The 24,098-nt window shown below is 32.6% G+C and overlaps 3 protein-coding genes across 14 annotated transcripts; all 3 read left to right on the forward strand.

Annotated features, from left to right (window-relative positions):
* The first annotated feature begins 277 nt into the window (after positions 1-277).
* On the forward strand, positions 278-6,236 carry LOC101251771 (serine/arginine-rich splicing factor SC35). Of its 9 annotated transcripts, none has more exons than XR_741243.4 (10): positions 278-445; positions 542-620; positions 1,439-1,518; positions 1,588-1,654; positions 1,868-1,939; positions 3,915-4,124; positions 4,217-4,403; positions 4,475-4,608; positions 4,857-5,173; positions 5,280-6,236. XR_741243.4 is itself a non-coding variant. In XM_004237855.5 (8 exons), exons 1-8 carry the CDS (start codon positions 370-372, stop codon positions 4,478-4,480), a joined length of 777 nt encoding a protein of 258 aa, XP_004237903.1. In that variant the 5' UTR covers positions 278-369; the 3' UTR covers positions 4,481-4,718. The 9 variants fall into 9 exon arrangements, 2 of the variants coding, with proteins under 2 accessions (XP_004237903.1, XP_010320168.1); XR_011220875.1 differs by having other exon boundaries at positions 5,607-6,236; XR_011220876.1 differs by having other exon boundaries at positions 5,726-6,236.
* A 2,484-nt stretch (positions 6,237-8,720) lies between these two features.
* LOC101266718 (MDIS1-interacting receptor like kinase 2-like) lies at positions 8,721-12,220 on the forward strand. Of its 4 annotated transcripts, none has more exons than XM_010321869.3 (3): positions 8,721-9,267; positions 9,967-11,604; positions 11,706-12,220. In XM_010321869.3, exons 1-3 carry the CDS (start codon positions 8,805-8,807, stop codon positions 12,050-12,052), a joined length of 2,448 nt encoding a protein of 815 aa, XP_010320171.1. In that variant the 5' UTR covers positions 8,721-8,804; the 3' UTR covers positions 12,053-12,220. The 4 variants fall into 4 exon arrangements, with proteins under 4 accessions (XP_010320171.1, XP_004238525.1, XP_010320170.1 ...); XM_010321867.3 differs by having other exon boundaries at positions 8,751-9,843; XM_004238477.4 differs by having other exon boundaries at positions 8,721-11,604.
* Positions 12,221-17,814: 5,594 nt separating this feature from the next.
* LOC101267019 (sugar transport protein 5) lies at positions 17,815-20,497 on the forward strand. The gene is made up of 5 exons (XM_010321870.4): positions 17,815-17,966; positions 18,356-18,681; positions 18,801-18,990; positions 19,178-19,623; positions 19,836-20,497. The coding sequence occupies exons 1-5, from the start codon at positions 17,843-17,845 to the stop codon at positions 20,277-20,279; spliced, it is 1,530 nt and encodes a 509-aa protein (XP_010320172.1). The 5' UTR covers positions 17,815-17,842; the 3' UTR covers positions 20,280-20,497.
* The last annotated feature ends 3,601 nt before the right edge of the window (positions 20,498-24,098 follow it).

The raw sequence follows: 24,098 nt of genomic DNA on the forward strand, positions 1-24,098 counted from the left end.
ATTTCAAGTGTCAAGAATCAATGTGGTAAAAATATCTATCATTATATTTTATTAATAATAATTTTTTATTTGTGTATAAATCAATATACATAGCAGAGACTACAAAGGTGCTTTGGTACACTAGTTAAAGGACTAAAACTGCTCATGTTCATATTTCAAAGAACAATTTAAATCAATCCAAAAACATAAGGGACTATTTTTTATCATTTTCTCCAAATGGGAGGCATAAACTGAACCTTTACAAATATATCGAGGGCAATTTGGTATAAAATACCAAATATACAACATTGGCTTCCTTCTACAAACATCCATATAGCTCAAACCCTAACCATTCATTAACCTTATCTGTCTTCACTCCGGCGAACGGCGATGTCTCACTTCGGTAGATCAGGCCCACCGGACATCAAAGACACCTACTCTCTGCTCGTTCTCAACGTTACTTTTCGTAATTATCCATTCTCTTTCCCTATTTTTAGCAATTTTTTCTTCTTTTCTAGCAAAGTTGTTGAATCTGATAGTTAATTACTGTTTCCCTGTACAGGTACCACTGCTGATGACTTGTTTCCTCTATTTGATAAGTATGGAAAAGTAGTCGATGTCTTTATCCCTAGAGACCGAAGGTTCTTATCTTTCATACTTTTTTTTGCAGAAGCGTACTTTTATAGTATTGTTACTGTATATTTGGCCGAGTTTACGAAGTGGAAGTCTCTTCGGCTTTTTCAGTACCCTTATTGTTTGCATAATTGTATTTGTGATGTTAATTTGATTGCTGTGTTATTTTTTCTCCACCAACTTCGTTATATGATGCCTATATGACACATTTTATTCCAGGACGATCTAAATTGTTCGACATCTTGAAACTAATGAAATCACCATGTAATTTACTTATAACTATGATGAGTCTGAGTTTTGTATGTATTGCTACTTTTGAAAGTATAAATTCATTTGATATATTCTTTATCAAACAGACTTTTCAAATATTATCCTGATATAATATTTAATGACCATTAATATGATGCATACTTTTTGAAAACAGCCTCCTTACCACACAAAGTTAGGGGTAAGGTCTGGGTACATCCTAGTCTCTCTAGACTCTACTTTTGGGATAATACTTGTTATGTTGTTGTAATATAATACATAATTCAAATTATTATTTTAAGTTGTCTTATTTCTTCCTACATGCCTTCCCCTTGGTGAGCAGCTTTAGCCGGTACCTGCACTGTTAGGTAGAAGGATGCAGGTATTCGTTACCATTATATAAAGAAATAGAGTGGGAAGGAAATGATTTCTCCTTTTCAAGTGTTACTTCTGATTATCTTACATTACTTATGAACCGAGATGTATGTATGATGTCTTAGTGTTATCTTGATGTGGAAATAGGCAAAGATGTAGCCATATCTGTAGTCTTAGACTGGTACGATGCTTATTTGTGCTTCAGGACTGGAGATTCTAGGGGTTTTGCATTTGTGCGCTACAAGTATCAGGATGAGGCTCAAAAAGCAGTGGAAAAGCTTGATGGTAACTGATCACATTAATATTTGGATGGTAGCCTATGTTGCTGTTGTTCACACTGATATTTGGTCACAGGAAGAGTTGTAGATGGTCGGGAAATCATGGTTCGATTTGCGAAGTACGGCCCTAATGCTGAGAGAATGTAAGTCTTGTCTGATGCAAGTATTCCTTAAGTTGTGGAGATTTCCTTGTTTAAAGTTGTGATTTTCATACGTGTATTTTTTAGGTTCATCTTTATCCTATAATCTAACATGTATTTTTAGTTGCATCTTTATCCTATAAACTTATTTGTAATAACCTTTTGTTTGTGGGAGTAGAACCATGTCTGACAGACTAGGATTGTTTTTGTGATCAGTGACAAAGGTAGAATTTTGGAGCCTGTACAAAGGCCAAAAGGGAGGTCAAGAAGCCGCAGTCCTAGACCAAGGTAAGAGCTTAATTTAATTATGCCACTTAAAGTGTTATCATGGTCATTGAGATTTCCATTAGAATATAATTGTTTGTTTTAGTGTAATCTTGGTCATTATCTTTGTTGATTTTGTAATCATGAAACATTGGGGATACTTCCTATAGGGAAATTCATGTGAATATTTGATCAGACATGCTTTCTACATCAACGGATTTTTACAAGTGAAACCAAGTGAAGTGCACCGCTTCCTTAAAGCATACAATATGTTTGTTCACTAATCAATTTACTTGTGCTTTGCGTGGTCATAGAAGATGGGGAATTTCAGACATGATCTTGTAATAAAATTGATTTTTTAATGTTATCACACACAACTTCACAACTGCCCATGTCACCAATTCTCAAATTCTATTCATTCAAGTTGTAGAAGTTAAAAATTAATTATCATACAATGAACTTTGGAGCCGAGAAAAAGAAATCTACGACGATTAGGAGAAAGATGTCCCTTCAAGTTGCCCTCTCAATCAGCTAAATAGGAGTAACTGATCAAGAAAATGCTTGTTTCTATACTCACCTTAATTGGTTTAAAACACCCTTTGCTTCTATTCTCACCCTAAGTAATCATTTGCATGTACCAGATGATAAGAATTTCACATTCTTATTTTATAAAAGTTAACAGTGGCGCGGTAGTTTTTCATTTTTTGCGCTGGAAAACTGGAAAAAAGGAGACAATATAGGAACTATTTGCATCTTGCTTGTGAAGTGGGAAATTTACACAAATATATGTTGAGTAGGTCCATCCATATACAAGATGTTATTTTTCTTTGAAGCACATACTCTATGAAAAAGCATAATATGGCATACATGAATTCAGTATTATACAAATGATCAAATTATGAGTAAAATAACTAATTTAGAGCCTGTGGATTAGCTTTTGACTTATAAGTGGCTTATTTTACCATTTTAGCTTAAAACCAAGTGGTTGTAAGCATTTTTTGAAATTATCCAAACACTCCAAACGTGCTTCAAAGTTATTTTGGCTTGAAAAAGCACTTAAAATAGGCCAATCCAAACAGGCTCTAATTCATATTCAGAGAAAGTGTATCCAAATTCAATTTTCTTTGTAAAAAGTATGGTCAAACACGACTCTCCCATTATAATATTTAATTTTTAATGGCCAAATCAGTAAACTCTCTTTCTTTCATCAGCTGTTGTAATTGAACTTGCCTTTAATAAATTTGCAGATTTCTTGATCTTCTTTTTTTGGCTAAGATTTTTCCTCTGATTGAATTGATTGATTGAGTTGATACTGATGTTATATGGTCTTCATGCTTTCAATTCCTCTGCAGTGTGTAACAACCATCTCAATGTGGTAAACTGAGTGAGGGGTAAATAGGGAAATCAGTAACATTGTTATCTTACTTTGAGCCATTAATGTTTATGATAACAATAATGTTGTGATTTTACTTGTTTCCTGCCATTAGTAAATGGATGAAAACATTTGTTATTAATTAGTTAAAGCAATTTAGATTGCCAACATCTCAAAACAACTGAGTAGGTTCACGAACATGTTTCAGTTGGATTAGATGGAGGCGCCTTTATACGTCTAGCATCGTCATCTACTGTCCGACTGGATACTAATATCAGTTTTCTGTCTTGGGATTGTGTACAGAACAAGCTATAACTCCAAAGCTTTTTGTGTGTGTGGTGGAATGTGGTGATCCCATCAAGGCATAAATGTTTGAGCTTTTGTGGATAAGCTTATTTTGGTCTAGAATGGATACGGGCATATTTTGGTTTAGAATAGATACGGGTTTATATTCTTCTTCTATAACTAATTCCTCTCCAAAAACAAGGTGGAAGTATGCACATAATATTGCTTCTCCTTTTGTGTGGTACTTGAGTTGAATGATTGCCATTTTGCTTTTTAGCTAAGAGAGGTTGAAGAGTTGTATCCACAATCTGATCTTCACCCTTTTTTGTTTGTTTATCTTAGGCATCGTGATCATAGGGACAAGGATTCTAGAAGGAGAAGCCGAAGTAGAAGTAGAAGTAGAAGTAGGGGAAGGTATGAGCGTGATCAGTACCGTGGAAGAGACAGAGATAACCGTCATCGGAGCAGAAGCCGCAGCCCTGATTACCACAGAGGTCGTGGGAGAGGTAAATATGATGAGGACAGGCGCAGCCGAAGTCGGTCTCATGGAAGGTAGACCTTTTCTTGTTAATATTCTCCTTCTCATCTCTCATCCCCCATGGAGAACTATTTTTATAAGCTGTCTAACTTTTCATTTTTTATAGAAGTGCCTCCCCTGCTCGCCGTAGCCCCAGTCCTCGAAGGAGCCCTTCTCCACGAAGAACAACTCCTCCCAGGGATGCTAGTCCAGATGGACGTAATCACAAGGACCGGTCTCCAACTCCAAAGAGTATATCACCTCGGGGTAGACGTGCTGGTTCTCGCAGCCCCTTGCCACGTTCTGATGCTGATGTAAGTTGTGGCTGTCATATACTTTTTTTTGTAGTATAAACTTGATGAAAAAACATTATTTTATTTTGCAGGATTGAGGAGCAAGGGAGGAGCCACAGTTGTAATCTGGCTTTGGTTGATGCTGCGTATCAGGACATTCCTAAGTGAATGATACTTTCATCTGTATTCTGCTTGCTAGAACTGGTTGGCCAGACTTATTTATAAGGTTTAACTTCTTTTTGTTGTACTTAACCAGAACTTCTTTTGATGTTACATCTGCATTCTGGTATTATGGAATGGTTTTGTGATATTAAGATTTCAACTGTTGGTTTTTAATTACGCTTCTGTGGATTTTCTTTCTGCCTTTTTTTGTTTCTTATTGCTTTTCTGATTGAAAATATACTTGCATGGTATAATGTGATGGTATGCCTTGTTTGTAATTTACTTATGATGGGAATTATTGGCCTTCTATAGTTGGGTCGTGAAAAGTCAATGTGGCTGAATCACAAGACGATGCAGCAGCTGTTGATGCTGTTATATTTGCTGTTGGTTGTAATTTTGTTGCCGTTCACAAACTACTGTTTCTTCGCTGAATGGCAAGGAGATGCAGCAGCTGTAGATGCTGTTTTAACTTGGCTGCTTATAATTTGTTGCTGGTGACATACTACTGTTTGTTGGTTGAATGCAAGCAGATGCAGCAGCTGTTGGTGCTGTTTTAGCTTTGCTGTTGTATTTTTGTTGCTGGTGACAAATTACATTTTCTATACAGATGTTCTGGATTCTCATGATCGGTAAGGATAAGAAAACTCATGAATTACTGAAGTCGCACTAGGTTAATGCCCTTTGGTCTGACAGTCATTTCGTTTTTGTCTTAACTTCATATTCTGCCCTGAGAAGGTGTTAGCTGTGATCATCTTTAAGATGAAAGGAATCCGCATGTAGTGTAGCAGTTGAAGTTGATTCCAGGATGAGATTTGTTATGCCGAGTAAAGATTTCGATATAAGATCTAATCTCAATGAGTTCCAAGGGTAGTGGTTTGACCATAAAGATCTTGCAGACTTAATTCTTTATTCATCTTAAAATGAACAAATAATATTAAATTTCCCAATCACTAATACCTTGTTCTAGTGTCTATTTGCTTTATGGTCTTGAAAGTGTTCTTCAAGTACATAGCACACCCCCATACAGTGCATGATTTCATGCTTATACTTGTGAAGTTCTAGCTGATATCTGTAGATCTGTTGTTGCTGTTGGCTGATTGCTTATCAAACTGATCCTGCTTTTTGGTGTTGATGGTTTGCTTGATGTGTTTAATTGGATCCTCTGCACGTGCCTTCTGAAGGAGCTTAAGCTGTGTGTTTATGATGTGCTGACTGCCATGTCTCCTCTGGTATGCACCAATCTGGGTTCTTTTTCATCGAGATGTGTGCACATTATCAATTTGGAGATTTGATCGATTCCTGTGAGATGTTTAATTTATCGAACATAACCTTCTTTGATTACATCTTCAAGTGTCTGGAATTTGTGTCCCTGGACAGCGGTTAAATTACCTCATTTAGGTGTTCCCCATACAGAATTTGTGTCCTCTCATATGAGTCTTGTTCGTATGTGCTTGTTACCATATTGAACAATCTCTTTTTGCTAAATGGCTGAGTTTGACTTGTTTGGAGAGGAAGTTGGGGAAGGTAACTAGATATAAATTTGGTCTTTTACTTGTTACGAAATACTCTGTTGTAGTGTGATGGACCTATTGCCATTGCTCAAGTTTCATGCTTCAATTTTGTTCTAGTGGCAAAATTATAGTTAAACCGCCCAATACAACGCAACCCATTTAGGTTTGGGTTGGTTAATGACCTGCTTATGTTAGTCTAATTTATTTTCTAGAGATCTTGTTAATTTTTTTTTGATTTTATACTTTATATATTGCTATAATTCTAAAAATAATAGTTTTATTACTGTCCCTTTTTAGTTCATTTTAGAAAAGGCAAATATATTAAGATAACAGTAGTTAGTATAGTGAAGTTAATTTTGTCCTTATTAAATATGGTTCAAAAAGAATGAATTAAAGCTTAGAAATTTCTAAGAAGTTAAATGAGAGTATGATAGAATTTTTTTTTTGTTCTTTCTTGATTTGTTAAAATGGACAAGTAAATAGGTACATCTAAAAGAGGAAATGTAGACAAATTAATAGAAACAGAGCAAGTAGGTACTAAAACCTTGTAAAATAACAAAGATATGAAATCTACTACAATTTGTGCGGGTTTGGTTATGATTCATTATTGGTCCAGCTATCTAATCTGTTTTGGCCCAAACAAATTGGGTTGGGTTGAAATAAGGTTCGGTTCATTTATTATTTTGATCCGTCTAAATGTAATTCAATCTGTTCAATTGCCGGTCTTATTATGATTATGGGCGAACTAATGTCTATCCCTACCGAAAGCTGTTAGGTTTGCTACGCATAGAGTTGGGACGTTTATAATTTCTTCTGTCTTTTTATTGTCTGGCCTATCCAATTGAAGAATTTCGACATATATATATCTTATCGGTGAAGAATTCGTCACATTTGGTGTTTACAATAATAAACCATATATTTTTTCAATGTTCACAGATTTGTGTCTAACAATAATAATCATAGTTTGGTTTACACACTGTTAAGTTTATATCTCTAATACCTGGAAGTTTGTAATTCTGGGATATACCGTATTTTATGTTGCTCATTATCTTTTTACTTCCAAGCGGTACCCCAAGTTCAGCACAGCCATCCGAACAATGATTTCAACATTCCGCTCTACATGGTCTGCGAAAACAATACAATTATTCACAGTGTTGTTAGCACTTGGGTTCTTAAATAATTTTTTTGGTTGGGTTAGAATTTTTATTTTCATAATAAGAAATAACTTTCATGGGGCGTAAAATTTATATTTTTATGTCATACCATCCTATTGCATGAGTTAAAGAACTTATGTCCTCTAAGCATAAGATGGGAGTAGGGGTGATTGCGGGTCGGTTCAAAAATCAAATCAGTTTAATTGGTTTTTAAAATTATTAAGACCAAATCGAACCAAATAAAATACATATTTATCGATTTTGGTTCGTTTATTACCATAGACAAAAAAAAGTAAAAAATAAAAATTCATTCAAATGTGAATAAAGTGAGAACAACAATTCATTCAAAATGATTGAAATTCTGAGCTTTTGATCATTGAATTTACCGTGAATAAAGCTTTAAAATTTACTATATTGGCTTAGAAGGAAGAGAAAGTAATATTTAAATGAAAAATTAATAAGATAAATGTTTTCACCTTTTGACATTTTTACTTCTCAATAAGTAAATTATAAAGAAACATTAATAAAAACATATAAAGATTTTTAAAATTGTTTAATAAAAACATATATATTAAGCATGTATTAATAAAACATATCTATAGAATTTATAGGTCGAATTCAGTTATTTCTTTGACTTCAACTTTTTCTCAATAAATTCATAACCAAATCAAATACTATCAATTTTCAAAAATCTAACACCAAACCAAGCCCGAATAAAATTTATTTTATTTTATTAATTTAATTCGATTTTTCAATTTGAACCGATTTTTATCTGAACACTCCGGTTGTGAGTATTACTAAAAAATAAAGATACTCTTTTGTAGGGCAAGTTGTGTAATTTCTTCGTATTGCATGTCCATTAGCTCAAGTGACTTTTTATATCAAAATATATTTCAACATATTTAAGGCATAGAGGCCCACAATTGAGACACCCTTTTAATTCGTTGGCATGTACTCACATGAACAGTGACTCGTTGACTTACAAGTGGTTCTTGGTAGACCCGTATTTTACAAGCTGATAAACAAATTCAAGTGACCTACTACCTACTAATGCTATGAATTATAATTATGCATATTATTACTATTCATAATTATGATTTAAACTATGGTTATTTATGAAATTTCTTTAAAAAAAATATGCAAATTCTGTGCAATATGACGCAACTATTAACAGGGTCATTGGCACTCGTGCTTTTGAAATTTTGCGCTTTCATCTCCTAACTAATAAATTTTGTGTATCACAAAAAATTAAATTGAGACAAACTGTATGTGTGTATTTGTTTTAGAGGTGATATAATGTGTATCAATGTTTTAGTTTCAAAGCTAATATGTGTATTTGTGATTGCACAACTTTAAGCTAAGGCCACAATAGAGACAGCCTTTTAATTCATTGGTATATACTTAATTACACGAATAGTGACGCATTGACTTCCCAAGTCGTTCTAATAATTAACATTGACTCAGCAAAACTTCACTACAATATATATATATATATATATATATATATATATATATATATATATATATATATAAAACAATACTCATGATCAATAGCCAAACACAAAACAACTGAAATCTTTTAGCTTTCATTTAAGATGGTTCCCAGAATATTTTATTTGCTTCAATTTTTCACACTCTTCACAGTTACTTTTGCTTCTACTGAGGAAGCAACTGCTCTCCTCAAATGGAAAGCAAACATAAATAATTCCTTATTGGCTTCATGGACACTAAGTAGTGATGCATGCAAGGGTTGGTATGGAGTTATATGCTTTAATGGTCGAATAAACAGGTTGAATATTAGTAATGCTGGTGTCATTGGTACACTCCATGATTTTCCATTTTCATCTCTCCCCTTTCTCGAATATGTTGATCTTAGCATGAACCAGCTCTCTGGTATTATACCCCATGCAATAGGAAACCTCACTAATCTTGTCTATCTTGACTTGTCGTCTAATCAGTTTTCAGGCAAAATCCCACCTCAAATCGGCTCGCTATCAAAGGTCGAGAACCTCTACATCAGTGACAACCATTTAAATGGTTTCATTCCAGCTGAAATAGGTAACTTAACTGAGCTCAAAACTCTTCATCTTTATTCAAACCAACTTTTTGGTCCCATTCCTAGTGAATTGGGGAATCTAAAAAACCTCAATGATTTGGAGCTATCGCGTAATAAGCTTACTGGTTCAATTCCAATTACTTTAGGTGACTTAACTGAGCTCAAAATTTTGTATCTTCATTCTAACCAACTTTCTGGTCTCATTCCTACTGAGTTGGGGAATTTGAAAAACCTCAATGATCTGGAACTATGCAATAACCAACTTAGTGGTTCAATTCCAATTACTTTAGGTGACTTAACTCAGCTCAAAAATTTGTTCCTTTATTCTAACCAACTTTCTGGTCTCATTCCAAGAGAGTTGGGGAATTTGAAAAACCTCAATGATCTGGAGCTACAAGAAAATCAACTTACTGGTTCAGTTCCATTTACTCTAGCTTACTTAACTCAGCTCGAATTTTTGTACCTTTATTCTAACCAACTTTCTGGTCCCATTCCTAGTGAGTTGGGGAATTTGAATAGTCTCACAGAGCTGGATTTATCCGATAATAAGCTTAGTGGTTCAATTCCAATTACTCTAGGTAACTTAACTGAGCTCAATTCTTTGTACCTTTCTGATAACCAACTTTCTGGTTCGATTCCAAAAGAATTTGCATATTTGGATAACTTGGTTCTCTTATCAATTAGTAACAATCACTTTTCAGGCCATTTGCCAGAGCGGCTTTGCAATGGTGGGAAACTTGAGATTTTAACAGTGAATCGTAACAAGCTTACAGGGACAATCCCAAGAAGCTTGAGCAACTGCTCCAGTTTCAAAAGGGTTCGCTTCAATAACAACAGCTTTACTGGGAATTTATCTGAAGCTTTTGGCATCCATCCCGAGCTGAAGTTCATTGATTTGAGCGACAATGATTTTCATGGCGAACTCAGCAGCAACTGGGGGAAATACAAGAATTTGACTACTTTTTGGATAGCCAGAAATAACATTAGCGGTAGCATACCACCAGAGATTGGAAACATCAAAGGTCTTTTGGGACTTGATCTTTCAGCAAATCATTTGGTTGGGCAAATACCAGAGGAATTTGGAAAATTAACCTCTCTGGTTGAGCTCTCATTGAAAAACAACCAAATTTCTGGCAATATACCTCAGGAACTTGGGTCACTGACAAATTTAGACTCCCTTGATCTATCAGACAATAGATTGAATGGGTCGATCCCAACGTTTTTAGGAGATTACCAACACCTGTTTCACTTGAACCTCAGTTGTAACAAGTTTGGCCAGAAAATTCCAAAGGAGATAGGGGGTATAACTCATCTTAATGTACTTGATTTGAGCCATAATCTTCTGGTTGGAGAAATACCCCCCCAGTTAACCAATTTGAAGTACTTGGTGAACTTGAATCTGTCCCACAACAGCCTTTCTGGCCACATTCCTGAAGAATTTGATAGTTTGACTGGTTTGCAGGATGTTGTATTGTCATACAACGAGTTGGAAGGGCCAATCCCTAATAATAATGCTTTTATGAATGCCTCATTAGAAGGTAATAAAGGTCTTTGTGGCAATGTGACTGGATTCCAACCTTGCGAAAGGCCATCTTCTATGGTGAAGAAGCACTCAATGGCGAAGGGACATAAACTCATCCTCATCACTGTACTTCCTATTCTGGGAGCATTAGTGCTGCTTTGTGCTTTCGCTGGTTCTCTCTTTATGTGTGACCAAAGAAGAAGAGTTGGAGACGTTGAAAGAAGGGATGGTGATGGTTGGCTTTCGATATCCATGTTAGATGGGAAGGCATTGTACAGGGACATCTTAAATGCCACAGAAGAGTTCGATGCAAAATTTTGCATTGGGCAAGGAGGTCAGGGAAGTGTTTACAAGGTAAACCTTCCATTATTAGGAGATATAGCTGTGAAGAGACTTCATTCTTCATTTCAGAATACACATCCCAAAAGCTTCATAAATGAAGTAAGGGCATTGACTGGGATTAAGCACCGGAACATTGTGAGCCTCTACGGCTATTGTTCGAAAGCACAACACTCACTCTTGGTTTACGAGTATGTGGAGAGGGGGAGTTTGTCTAGTGTTTTAAGCAATGAAGTTGAGTCTAAGAAATTGGATTGGCTTAAAAGGGTGAATATCATCAAGGGTGTTGCTTTTGCTTTATCTTACATGCACCAGGATTGTTCACCACCCATTGTTCATCGAGACATACGTAGCAGTAATGTTTTGCTTGATTCTGAGTATGAAGCTCGTGTTGCAGACTTTGGAATAGCAAAGATTCTCAATCCAGACTCGTCCAATTGCACCGCGCTTGCAGGCACATATGGTTATGTCGCACCTGGTAAGTTTTAAATAGTTGATGAACTATATCCAAGCACTCCATTGTTTTCTTAATCTCATTTGATTGTTAGTATTGTTGTTGAAAATTGTATTATCATTCAGAGCTTGCATATACAATGAAGGTTACACAAATGTGTGATGTGTATAGCTTTGGAGTATTATCATTGGAGATAATCAAAGGAAAGCATGTCGGGGAATACATTACTGTGCTGGCAAATTCATCGACTATAGATCCTGAGCAGCTTAGCAATTTGCTGGATGAACGCCTTCCATATCCTGAAGATAGAGTAAAAGATGTTTTGGTTTTTATCATCAATCTAGCATGCTCTTGTTTGCTCCAAACTCCAAACTCAAGGCCAACAATGCACTTCATCTCTCATAAGTTATCATCAATGGATGCACGTCCACCTGTTCATCAGAGAAACCACCATGCAAGGGAAGCAATATAATCCTTGATATGTTTGTATTGTTAGTTGGTTTACTCTATAATTTAATGCTTATACTCTATTGAACATCTGTTGTTGCTGTTAGCTGATTGCTTATCAAACCGATCCTGCTTTTTGATGTTGATGGTTTGCTTGATTTGTTTAATTGATTTTTGAGAAATCTTGTTAAAATATCTTTTGATTTTTGATTTTATACTTGGTATATAGTTATAATTTCAAAAATAATAATTTTATTAAAATCTTATAAAATAACAAATAAAGCTATTAAATTCTAGTAAAAGTTGTGCGGGTTTGGTTATGACCCATTATTAACCTGTTATCTAATTTGTTTTGGCCCAAACTAATTTGGGTCGGATTGAAATAGGATTTGACTCGTTTATAATTTTTTTCTCATTTTAACCTATTTAAATTTAATCCAACCCGTCCAATTGTCACTCCCATATATATGGGCGAACTAATGGGTATTCCTGCCGAAAACTGTTAGGTTTGCTAGGCATGGAGCTGGGACATTTATAATTTCTTCCGTCTTTTTAACCTTTCCAATTGAAGAATTCCAACACATAAATCTTATCTGGTGAAGAATTTGTCACATTTGGTGTTTACAATAATAAACCAATAGATACATGGTTTGTTTACATATGTATTTTTTCAATTTTTACAGATTTGTATCTAATAGTTTATGGTTTGGCGTAAACGTTAGTAAGTTTATATATCTCTAATAGCTGGAAGTTTGTAATTCTATGATATACCGCATTTTTTGTTGCTCATTTTCTTTTTACTTCCAAGCGGTACCCAAGTTCAGTATCGCGGGTAAGGGTGTACAAGATCGAATTAAATAAAAAATCATGTTTAAGTTTTTCAAGAAAAAGAATTAATTATTCATAATATATTTTATTTTTTTTCTTTGTAATACTCACATTTTTTAAAAAAAATTTAACTCCTTATGCACTCTATTTCTTTAAATATTTGATAGTTAAAATAATCTTCTCTAAAAAATATGAATCAATAAGTGTTGGACAAACTAAATTACAAATATTTTTTTATTTCTTTGTAATTTTTATATTAAAGTAGGATAATCAAGTTATCAACTTTTTGAATCAGATTCTATAATTCTTAAATTCTTATCTTTATTTAAAATTTATCATCTTATTACTTATAGAACTATATTTTTTATTCATATAATAATTTTCTCAATAAAATAATGTTTTTAATGTTGAATTGATAAAATCTTGCTTAAAAATATATTTTTAAAAAAGTATTTGAAAAATTGTTTATAAAAATGAAATCTAAAAATTTTAAAAAATAAATAAATACAGATAATTTTTTTAAAATTTTTAGGCCTCTAACTAAAATTTCACTTTAGGCCTCGGATTATGTTGAGCTCCCCCTGTTAATACTTATTAGACTTATTTTAGCAAGATTTAGTACTTTTAAAATTATGATCATTTTCATTTTGACTTATCAATTCACAATATTTATTTTATAAGATTTCATTATTATTTTCTTTATTTTAGTCATCACTTATCTCATATTTTGTGTTATTTTTGAAAAAACATCTTAGATAGTTGTATTTTGTTTGGACTAAAAGAAATATTTGTAGCACAAGTTAATTATATGTTTATATGAATACTTTACTGGAAAAATTCAAAAAAAATTGAGGTTTATTACTTTGACTTGATTTAAAAATTTTAAAAAATTCAACACAAATGATTTGATTTGGTATTTGAAAAAAAACAAATCAACCCGAGGTTGAAAAATTAGAAAAAATCTGAATTTTATTAGTTTGGTTAGGTTGACAAAACTAAAAATTTGACACAAATAATTTGATCTGCTTTTTGTAAAATCCGCACTAACCCGGTCATGTACACTCCTAACCACGGAATGTGTGTGAGACGTTTCTTCTTCATGGGTTATCCAGACAAAAATTTCAATTTTCCGCTCTACATATTGATAAGGTCATTAACACTTGTGTTCTTATAAAAGAATTATAGCATACTATTAATTCAAATTAAATGCTATACATATAGTTTGATTTAATTATAACCCGTAGCAAACTGTTGCTATTTCGCTTCTCTCCTGTTGAATCTCGCTCGCTACTCTCGTTCTCTCTCTCGCCTCTTTCGCATTTTATACAAACACAAATATACAAAATCCGTTTGTATTTGTATGAAGAAAGAGAAAATTGTATATATACATATATTTTCGTTTTCCCTCTCCAGAAATTGATTGCCACTCTCCCAGATCTCGCTCACTCGCCTCTCTCACTTCATACAAAAATGAAAATGTATAAAATGTATTTATATTTGTATAAAGAGAGAGAAAATTGTATTTATACATATATTTTCGTTCCCCTCTCCCCCCTCTCCTAGATCTCATTCGCCACTCTCCTAGATTTTGCTCGCTCACTCGCCTCTCTCACTTTATACAAAGACAAATGTATCATTGTGTTTGTGTGTGTATAAAACGAGAGAAAATTGTATATGCATATACAAATGCATATATATTTTCGTCTGATACACTTATTATTATACAAATACGATCTTCTCCTAACTCAGTTTTCTTTTGTCTTTCTCTCTTTCTCGCTTTATACAAACAAAAATTATACAATTGATCTTTTGTATATGTATTCCAAAATATATCATACAACTGATTTTTTTTTTTTTGTATATGCATAACGAAATTATACAACTGTTTTCTTTTGTATATGTATAGTGAAATATACATATAGCGTATAGGTTGGCTTTCGATATCCATGTTAGATTGGAAGGCATTGTACCGGGACATCTTAAATGCCACAGAAGAGTTTGATGCAAAATATTTCATCGGGCAAGGAGGACATGGAAACGTTTACAAGGTAAACCTTTCATCATTCGGGAATGTAGCTGTGAAGAGACTTCATTCTTCATTTCAGAATACTCATCCCAAAAGCTTCATCAACGAAGTAAGGGCATTGACTGGGATTAAGCACCGGAACATTGTGAACCTCTACGGCTATTGTTCGAAAGCACAACACTCGCTCTGGTTTACGAGTATGTGGAGAAGGGAAGTTTGTCTAGTGTTTTAAGCAATGAAGTTGAGTCCTTGAATATCATCAAGGGTGTTGCTTTTGCTTTATCTTACATGCACCAGGATTGGTTTTTATTATCAAACTAGCAAGCTCCTGTTTGCTTGACAATCCAAAATCAAGGCCAACAATGCAGTCCATCTTTCGTAGTTTATCATCAATGAATCTATGTCTATCTACTCATAAGACAAACCCCCATCTAAGGTAAGTTGTATATACATAAGGTGTCTTTGTATAGAAATGAATAATAGCCTTTGTTACTGAATGGTTGTGAAATGTTGGAATGTGTGTGTCCTTTAGTTACGATAGGACCATGTCCTTTAGCATAACTACGATTAACAAAAAATCAATACCGAAAGTAAAAATAACACACACAACTTTACGTGGAAATCTCCTTGCTCAAGGGAGTAAAACCACGACCTGTTTGGACTTTTCAAACTGCTTTTACTAAACTTTACAAACCAAAGTAAAACCCAGTTTACAACATATACGAGATTAACCTTTAATCTCACACTAAGTAATACAGCGATTACTTAACCGAGCCTAAGCAATGCCTAATGCCTGCATTGCCCACAACCCAGCTGATTAATATAGACTTTAACGCAAGACACTAAGTTGCCCTCAACTAAGTTCTTACAATGATTCGCCCAAGTTTGAAACGTTTCTAATACAAACGAAACGAATCCTATAATATAAGCACAAATACAAGCAATTAAAGTAACAGCTGGTTCAGGAAGGAGGCAATTGGAAAAATCTATGAGGTCCCTAGCTGTTTTTGAAGTTTATCTCTCTTTGCATGAATGAATTAATTTGTTGTTTGTCATGTTGAATATATCAAACATCAAGAGTTGATCCACATTGACCAAACAACCTCGTCCCTTCTGATTGGTGTGATACACTAACGACCTTATCAACCTCTAATGCGGACAGCTTTCCAGTTGTATAACTCAAGGGCCTGGACGAGCATACTATGCAGAGGACCCGATCCCTACATTTGTGAGGAGATCATCAAAAACATCTTGAAGCATTAAGACTTATCGTGAAGCAAGTAGTCTAATGAGAAAGCCACTAAAAAAGATATTGCTGGTACTAGTATTGTTGAAGATAATTATTTAATTCCCTCGTGCCAAAAAGTAACTATAACAAAATTCGATCATGTTTTGCTAACAACTGAAGTTATAATAAGATTACTTTCCATAATTCTATAGCTAATGAAAAATCTCAAATAATTAAAAATATGTGGATAAATATGCCTCTTAAAATTATGCCTTTGCTCCTCTTACCTACCCTTCCTTTTCTACTGTGTACTATGTACAAGCTAACATTGAGTTGACAGAAGAGGAAGTTTTACAGCTAAAACTCACCAAAAATTCCTTAATCATTTCCATTTATAACAAAGTTTTAAGCGTCTAAACTTGCAGCTACTCTTTCCGTCCACGGTTGTTTGTCAGGTAAGGCAAGGTAAAATTATGTACTCCTCTCAAGGAAAATTTAATATAAAATGTAATTTGACTAATATAATTCTACTTTTTCAAGAATATCAAAAATCTACTTAACTTTTAACTTTTCAATTGAACAAAATGGACCAATTATTTAGGGTAGAATTGAAAAAAATAACTAATTTATTTCTTGATTATTGAAATTGATAATTAATCTTGAATATCTATTTTTAGTATACCTGTCAAACAATTGTGGACTGAGGGAGTATTTTTTTAGGGTGTCATGTGTTCTGTTTCTATACTCTATTTATTGGTCTTCAACTTCCAACTACTATGTGGTTGTGTTTGGTATGACCTTTTCAATTTTTTCATGTTTGGTTAGATTAAATATTTTAAAAGATGTTTTCTAAATTAACATAATTTTCTTTTAGTTTAAGGAAAATGATTTCCCTTCAATACTTAACAAAAAGATTTTCCAAAACTCTCTTTCAACTAACAATAATTTAAAGCTTTTTTTTAAAAAAAAATTAACTTTAATTTTTTTACCCCACCTCACCCCTACCACCTCCAAAAAAATATATTAAAAGTCAATTTTAAAAGATATTTTTAATTTCAATTTTATATTTTTTTACCCTCTACCCCCCCCCCCCCCGAATAGCCCCCCACCTCCTTCAAAAAATAGTTGAACTTGTTTTTAGAAAACATTTTCTACTTCAAAATTTTATTTTCCACCTCTACCCTCGACCCTCCCCCGAACCCCCCACACACCCCTCCCCGAAAAAAGTTGAGTTTGTTTTAAAAAAATATTTTTAACTTCAAATTTTCATTTTTTCACTCTTTCCCTCGACCCACCCACCCCTCAAAAAAAAATTAAGTTTATTTTTGAATTTGAACTTCAAAATTTCATTTTCTCACTCATACCCTCGAGTCCCCCTCCCCCTCTCCCCCTACTAGCCCAACACCCCCCAAAAGAAAATATTAATTTGTTTTCAAAAAAAAAATTTAGCTTCAAAATTTTATTTTTTTTATCCCTATCCTTGACCTCCACCCCACACATCGCCCACCCTAAAAAAAATTAAGTATATTTTTAAAAATTATTTTCTATTTTAGTAAAAATTAAAGATAATTTTCAAAAATATTTTTCATGTAAAATAAATCAAAAATCTACTTGTTTCCCGTAAAAACATTTTCCTTTCCTTGCAAACACACCCTATATATAGATTATAGAAAAATAAAACTTAGTTTTAGATCTCTTCTGACAATTGAGAAGGGAAAATAGAAATCGGTGGCATGGCTGATGATAGACAAGATAGCGATAACCGCTTTAATGCGAAGATAACATCTGCAGTTATCATCACTAGCATTGTTGCTGCATCAGGTGGCCTCATTTTCGGATTCGATATTGGAATTTCAGGTTGTTTGTTTTTTCGTTTTCCATTATATCAGTTATTGACATTGTTGGATACAAGCAGAGGTCTGTTGACGTCAAATCTTTGTGTCTTATTTCTTGCTTGTCTTATTACTCATGATCTATCGAGTTTTGTTTTGCTAGCTTTATTTTCAAGAAGACAAGTCCCACATTTTAAAGAGGTTTACATGTAAATATTTTTTGAGTAATGTGATAGTGTAAAGAATTTCTTACATTGATGGTGTATATAAGTTAAACTACATGATCTCTAAATTTTGTCTGGTATAAAAAAGTTAAGATTAGTCGCATAAGCGAAATTAACACTAACCATTGGAATGTTTATGTTGTTGCAACTTATTATCACAGAGATTTGATCAATTTAATTTGTACATTAGGTGGAGTGACGACAATGAGGCCATTCCTTGAAAAATTCTTCCCATCAATACTGAAGAAGGCAGCATCTGGTGGTGGTGAAACAAATGTGTATTGTGTATTCGACAGTGAACTTTTAACAGCGTTCACGTCATCACTCTACATTGCTGGCTTGGTTGCATCTCTTGCAGCTGGTCGCCTCACGACAGCCATAGGACGAAGAAACATAATGGTAGTAGGAGGCTGCACTTTCTTTGCTGGTGCACTCATCAATGGTGCATCTCAAAATATTTTTATGCTCATTTTGGGTCGCGTTTTATTAGGCTTTGGTGTCGGCTTTACTAACCAGGTAACAGAACATGGAGTTTAGTAATCTTATACTAGTAGTGTGAGAATTATGTATATCCTTTTACAGGACATAGATCAAATTGACTTTCTGCATTTGTATTTCATTCATGATATTTGAAGGCTACTCCCGTATACCTGTCAGAAATGGCACCGTCAAAATGGCGTGGTGCATTCAGCACAGGCTTCCAATTCTTCATATGTGTTGGCATTCTTATTGCAAATTGCATAAACTATGCCACCTCTAAGCTTAGCTGGGGATGGCGCCTTTCCCTCGGCCTGGCCATAGTCCCAGCCGTGACAATGACCATAGGTGCACTACTCATTTTCTCCTTTTAATAATATAGCTGTCAGGGTCAATTTGCTAACACCTCAACTATATCCTCAAGTACCTCTTTGGCAGACTGTAATGAAATCACCGATTATTTTGTTACGACCTTTATTTTGTTAGGCCTAATGAAGTTCAAATATATGTTTTGTGACCAAACCCTTTGGCACAGGTGCACTTTCCATATCCGACACACCTAGCAGCCTAGTTGAGCGAGGGAAAGTAGAGCAGGCAAAGCAATCTCTAGCAAAAGTTCGAGGAACCAACAACAACACTGAAATTGAAGCAGAGTTAGCTGATCTTATTAGGTCTTGTGAAATTGCAAGAACTTCAAAGGAAGAGCCTTTTGTGACGATCTTTAGGAAACAACATCGACCTCATTTGGTCATGTCCATTGCCATACCATTTTTCCAGCAAATGAGTGGGATCAATATCATTGCATTCTATGCACCTGTCCTTTTTCGATCAGTGGGTTTAGGAAATAACGCAGCTCTACTTGGTGCTATTATTCTTGCACTAGTAAACGTTGGTGCTATCCTTGTATCTACTTGTATTGTTGATCGATTTGGACGGAGATTTCTCTTCATACAAGGCGGAGTACAAATGCTCGTCTGCCAGGTACGTGTTTAGCTAATTAGCCAACTGAGACAACTCGCTGTATGCACCCAAATATCAAAGTTTAAACTCGAGTGATGACTGGTTAATGAGTTCATGTTTTGTTCAATTATGCAAGTTAAATTGACTTACAACATGTAACTAGAAAAATAAAATAGATTAGTTTGTATATCTATATTCAATTATCATGCTAATTACATTTGATCTTCGTGAAGGTAGCAATTGCTTGTACACTTGCAGCTTCTATAGGCGAAAATGGAAGAAAACACATGAGCAAACAATATGCTGCCTTAATCCTAGCCCTAATGTGCATCTATGCTGCTGGTTTTGGTTGGTCGTGGAGTCCTCTAAATTGGCTTATTCCAAGTGAAATATTTCCAATGAACATTCGATCAACGGGGCAGAGCATAAGTGTGGCAGTGAACTTTGCTACCACGTTCGTGTTGTCTCAATTTTTCTTAGCCATGCTCTGTCACTTCAAGTATGGTGTTTTCTTGTTCTTTGCTGGTTGGATCTTTGTTATGACCATGTTTATTGTGATGTTCATGCCTGAGACCAAAGGCGTCGACTTAAATTCGATGCATCAAGTGTGGGAACAGCACTGGTTTTGGGGTAGATATGTTAAGAGATCAGTCCTAGTGCCACAGCAAAGAAGTTGAATTGATTATACCAAATGTTTGTATGTGTGTATTACTGCAGTTGCTTTTGTAAGTAAAAAAAAAACAGAGGAATTTTAACATAATGGGATCAGTACTGGGTAATAGAAGTTTATAGTTAGTACTTTGTTAGTGATCGAGTAAACGTGTATCAATTTGTTTATCTGATTTTAATTTTATACACTTTAAACAAATGAATGTCAACTAAAATTTTCAAGCTAGGTTTATGTATGCATATTTGTCTACGTGAAATATATCGTATATTTAACATTATATACTTATGCATTGAGCTGATATTTGGTGGGAGCTGGAAACTTGAGGGTATTGGAGTTACTTCCTCCATTTCAATTTAAGTATTTTATTATTTTTTTAAAAAATATTTTTTAAAAAATGTTGATATTCAGCTAACATTGTTTGCTTGGTTCGTTATATTTGGTGGGAGTTGGAAACTGGAGGGTTTTGGAGTTATTTCTTCCGTTTCAATTTAAGTCTTTTATTTTTGGTCAAATTACATAAATTCTATTAGTTTAGGTCTTAATTACTAAGATTCTCGATAGTTTCAAATATTGCTTTTTCAACCATATTTCATGTTTGAGATACATGAATTTGAATTCGCGAGATACATGTATCTGTCGAATTATAAAATCGAGATACGTATTTTATTTGTTTAAATTAATTATATGTTTAATTAATTTATTTTACTATTCTTTGAAATAATAATTTTCATTAATATTATTGATAAAAGACAAAAACATGTATATGTTGGTCATTTAGTTTGACTAATTTCATTTTATTACTCTTAAAATAATAAAATCATTAATTTGATGTATCTATTATTAATATATGATGTATCCAACAAACTAAACACTAGATATATGATTATACATGTACATTCATATGTATCATAAATGTATCTAGGATCAATTTCATGTATCTATTTATCTAACCTAATATTAATTTCATGTATTTATTTATATGATATAATTTTAGTTTCATGTATCTTCTATATATATGTAGTATTAATATGATGTATCAAGTATCTATTTCATACATTATATTAAGAACATGTATCTCAGATACGTAGTAAGCATATACATATAATTATATGCAGGGGCGGCTCAAACCCGTTGGTGGCCTAAGGACAAAATCAAATTAGAGGCCTTAATAATTTTTGTGTAGTTAATCTCTTCTAATAATTCTTTTTCAATAGATAATATAGTCAAACCACTTAATATTTCTTCAGACATTGACCATATTAAACACTATTTACAATATCAAATAAAAAATATAACAAACATAAGACACAAAATAATAATAATATTAGAAATTAGAATAATATTACCGTATTCAAAAGCTTTGAAGACTTGATTTCCGAAAATGAATGAAGCTGAATCAATATATTTTTTCTCCAAATTTAAAATATAAACTATCATTAAGAGCAAACAAATTCTTAAGCTTTGAATAAGAGACTAAGAGAAATATAATATTAGAAAGGAGAAAGTGAGAAGAAACCGAGGAGATGTGGATAAAATATAACAAAAACAAAATTAAAAAAATAAAATAAGATAACGTGTATATTAACAAAAAGTACACAACTTTTTGTTGAAAAGACAATCACTTCAGCCTTTTAATCTTTTCACTTAATTTATTTTTTTTAATCCATTTGCATTTATTAAAGGAGATTCAATTATTTTTTTTAATTTAAACTAAATAAATAAAAAAAATGGGAGCCCCTAAAATTGGGGGCTTGAGGCGAATTACTTTTTTTCAAAACTAACGAGCCGTCCCTAATTATATGTATCTAAATATGGAATCAATTAAAACACATGAAATTAGGAATAAATCACGAGTGTAAAGTATTTATCTTATCATTAATCTAAAAATATAAAAATTATAAATTAATGTACGAAATTAATGACATTGTAAATTTTCATCCATTAAAAAGTATGGAAAACTAATAGATTCAAACAATGTAAATATCCTAAAATCAAACTTTAAAATTATTAGAGCTCCTAATTAGATACATTAGCATGGTAAGAACAAAGTTACTATACAATATCTCGAAATAACTTAACAAAATCTTACTTTACTTATTTATATAATATTGATTATAAAAAATTGATTATGAATTTATTATATACAAAGATGCTCGAGGGAAGAAAGAGGCAATGGTAAATGTGTGAAACAAAACATGTATTGAAATGGTTGAGGATGAAGGGGATAATGTGCCTCAACAATGAATAATGTGGGGGAGTGCGCTGATGGTGTGAAAAGAGATGAAGTAATTTGAATTGTTAAAGTCTCATTAATTAAGAAAATATACATTTAAGATAATTATTAAAAATCATATTTAAGGGGATTATGTATCTAATTAACTTTTAAAAAATTATGGTATAATTATTAAAAAGTGATATTATATGTAATATTTTTAAAGTAGAGGTAAAATGTATATATATGATAATGAAGTATGTCTAAATACATAGTTTTTCCTTCTTTTTTTTTTTAAAAAAACTATTTTAAAAAAATATTGATATTCCGCTAACATTGTTTACTTGTTCGTAATGAAATTATATGTTATGTTTTTAAACAGTATTTAAATAGCTAGATTCTTTATCTAGGATTTTGATCGAACATTCATATATGAATTGAAGTTGAAAATAAGCCTTTTGACTTTAGATATTTCTATTGAAATGCCTCTAAAAATTTGTTTAAATTTCAATAATGTATGTCTAAATTATTATTATTATTTTTGACAAAAACTGTTTATGAGTTTCAATAATTAGTCATACATGACTAAAAAAAGTTTTATATACAACTTGAATTGAATTTTCAACGAAAGCATCAATGAAACAAATTTAAATTCTCAATACAAATACTCAAATATTATATCGTTAGACGCAAAATTACAACGCTAAACACTTAAATTCTTGAATTACAATGAAAAGTAACAACAAAGGATAAAAATATGAATAGGAATAGAATAGTTTTATTTGACAACCAGACGTAAATCTCAAATAAAACTTTTCAAAATTTCTGACCTAATAATTTCGTCTGTATCAATTTGTGTAATCTTATGTAGCTAATGTCTAGCCCACAAGCTCTTACATGGTTCACAATAATATGATAGGACTAAAATTTCAACAATCCAACATCGAAATCTGCTCCAAATAATTAAGTTAAAATTTAATAAGTTTCATATATGATAAAGAACAAACATCAATTTATCAAAACAATAAATCTAAGAAACTTATTTAATGCCTTTTTTCAAAAGAAAAATTGTGTATGTATGTCTGTATTTTGACATGTATATAATGATTGATATTAAAATTAACTGAAATTTCAAGTCATATAAATCTGAATTTTATTTTGAAAAATAGACGCTTTTATCTAGTACTCCTATTACCTAATATTGCGTATTCATTCAAAGTAAAACATAAGATGAATACTAATTAATTGAGACAATCAGAATAGAGTGTCCTGTTAAATTTTTTATCAATTTAACTATTAAGTAATTTTGTTAGATTCGAATTACACTCGATATAGCTTTGATAATATAGTAATTTAGGTGAAATTTTAAATTTGAATTCTAAATATATATATAGAATTTTTTTTATTGAGACAGTCATATCCATAATAAATAATATACAATTTAATTTTAATAAAAGCTCTAATATCAACACTAAATGCAAAATATGAAACCAAATAAAAAAATCTCAAGTATTTTAATTAATAATAAAAAGAAGAATAAAAAACAAACAAATTTAATTAATTTTTCAAAGTGATAAATGATGAGCCATTGGTATCATTGGATGTAATGTTCGA

Source organism: Solanum lycopersicum, chromosome 4, assembly GCF_036512215.1.
Source record: "Solanum lycopersicum chromosome 4, SLM_r2.1".
NCBI classification, from domain to species: Eukaryota; Viridiplantae; Streptophyta; class Magnoliopsida; order Solanales; family Solanaceae; genus Solanum; species Solanum lycopersicum.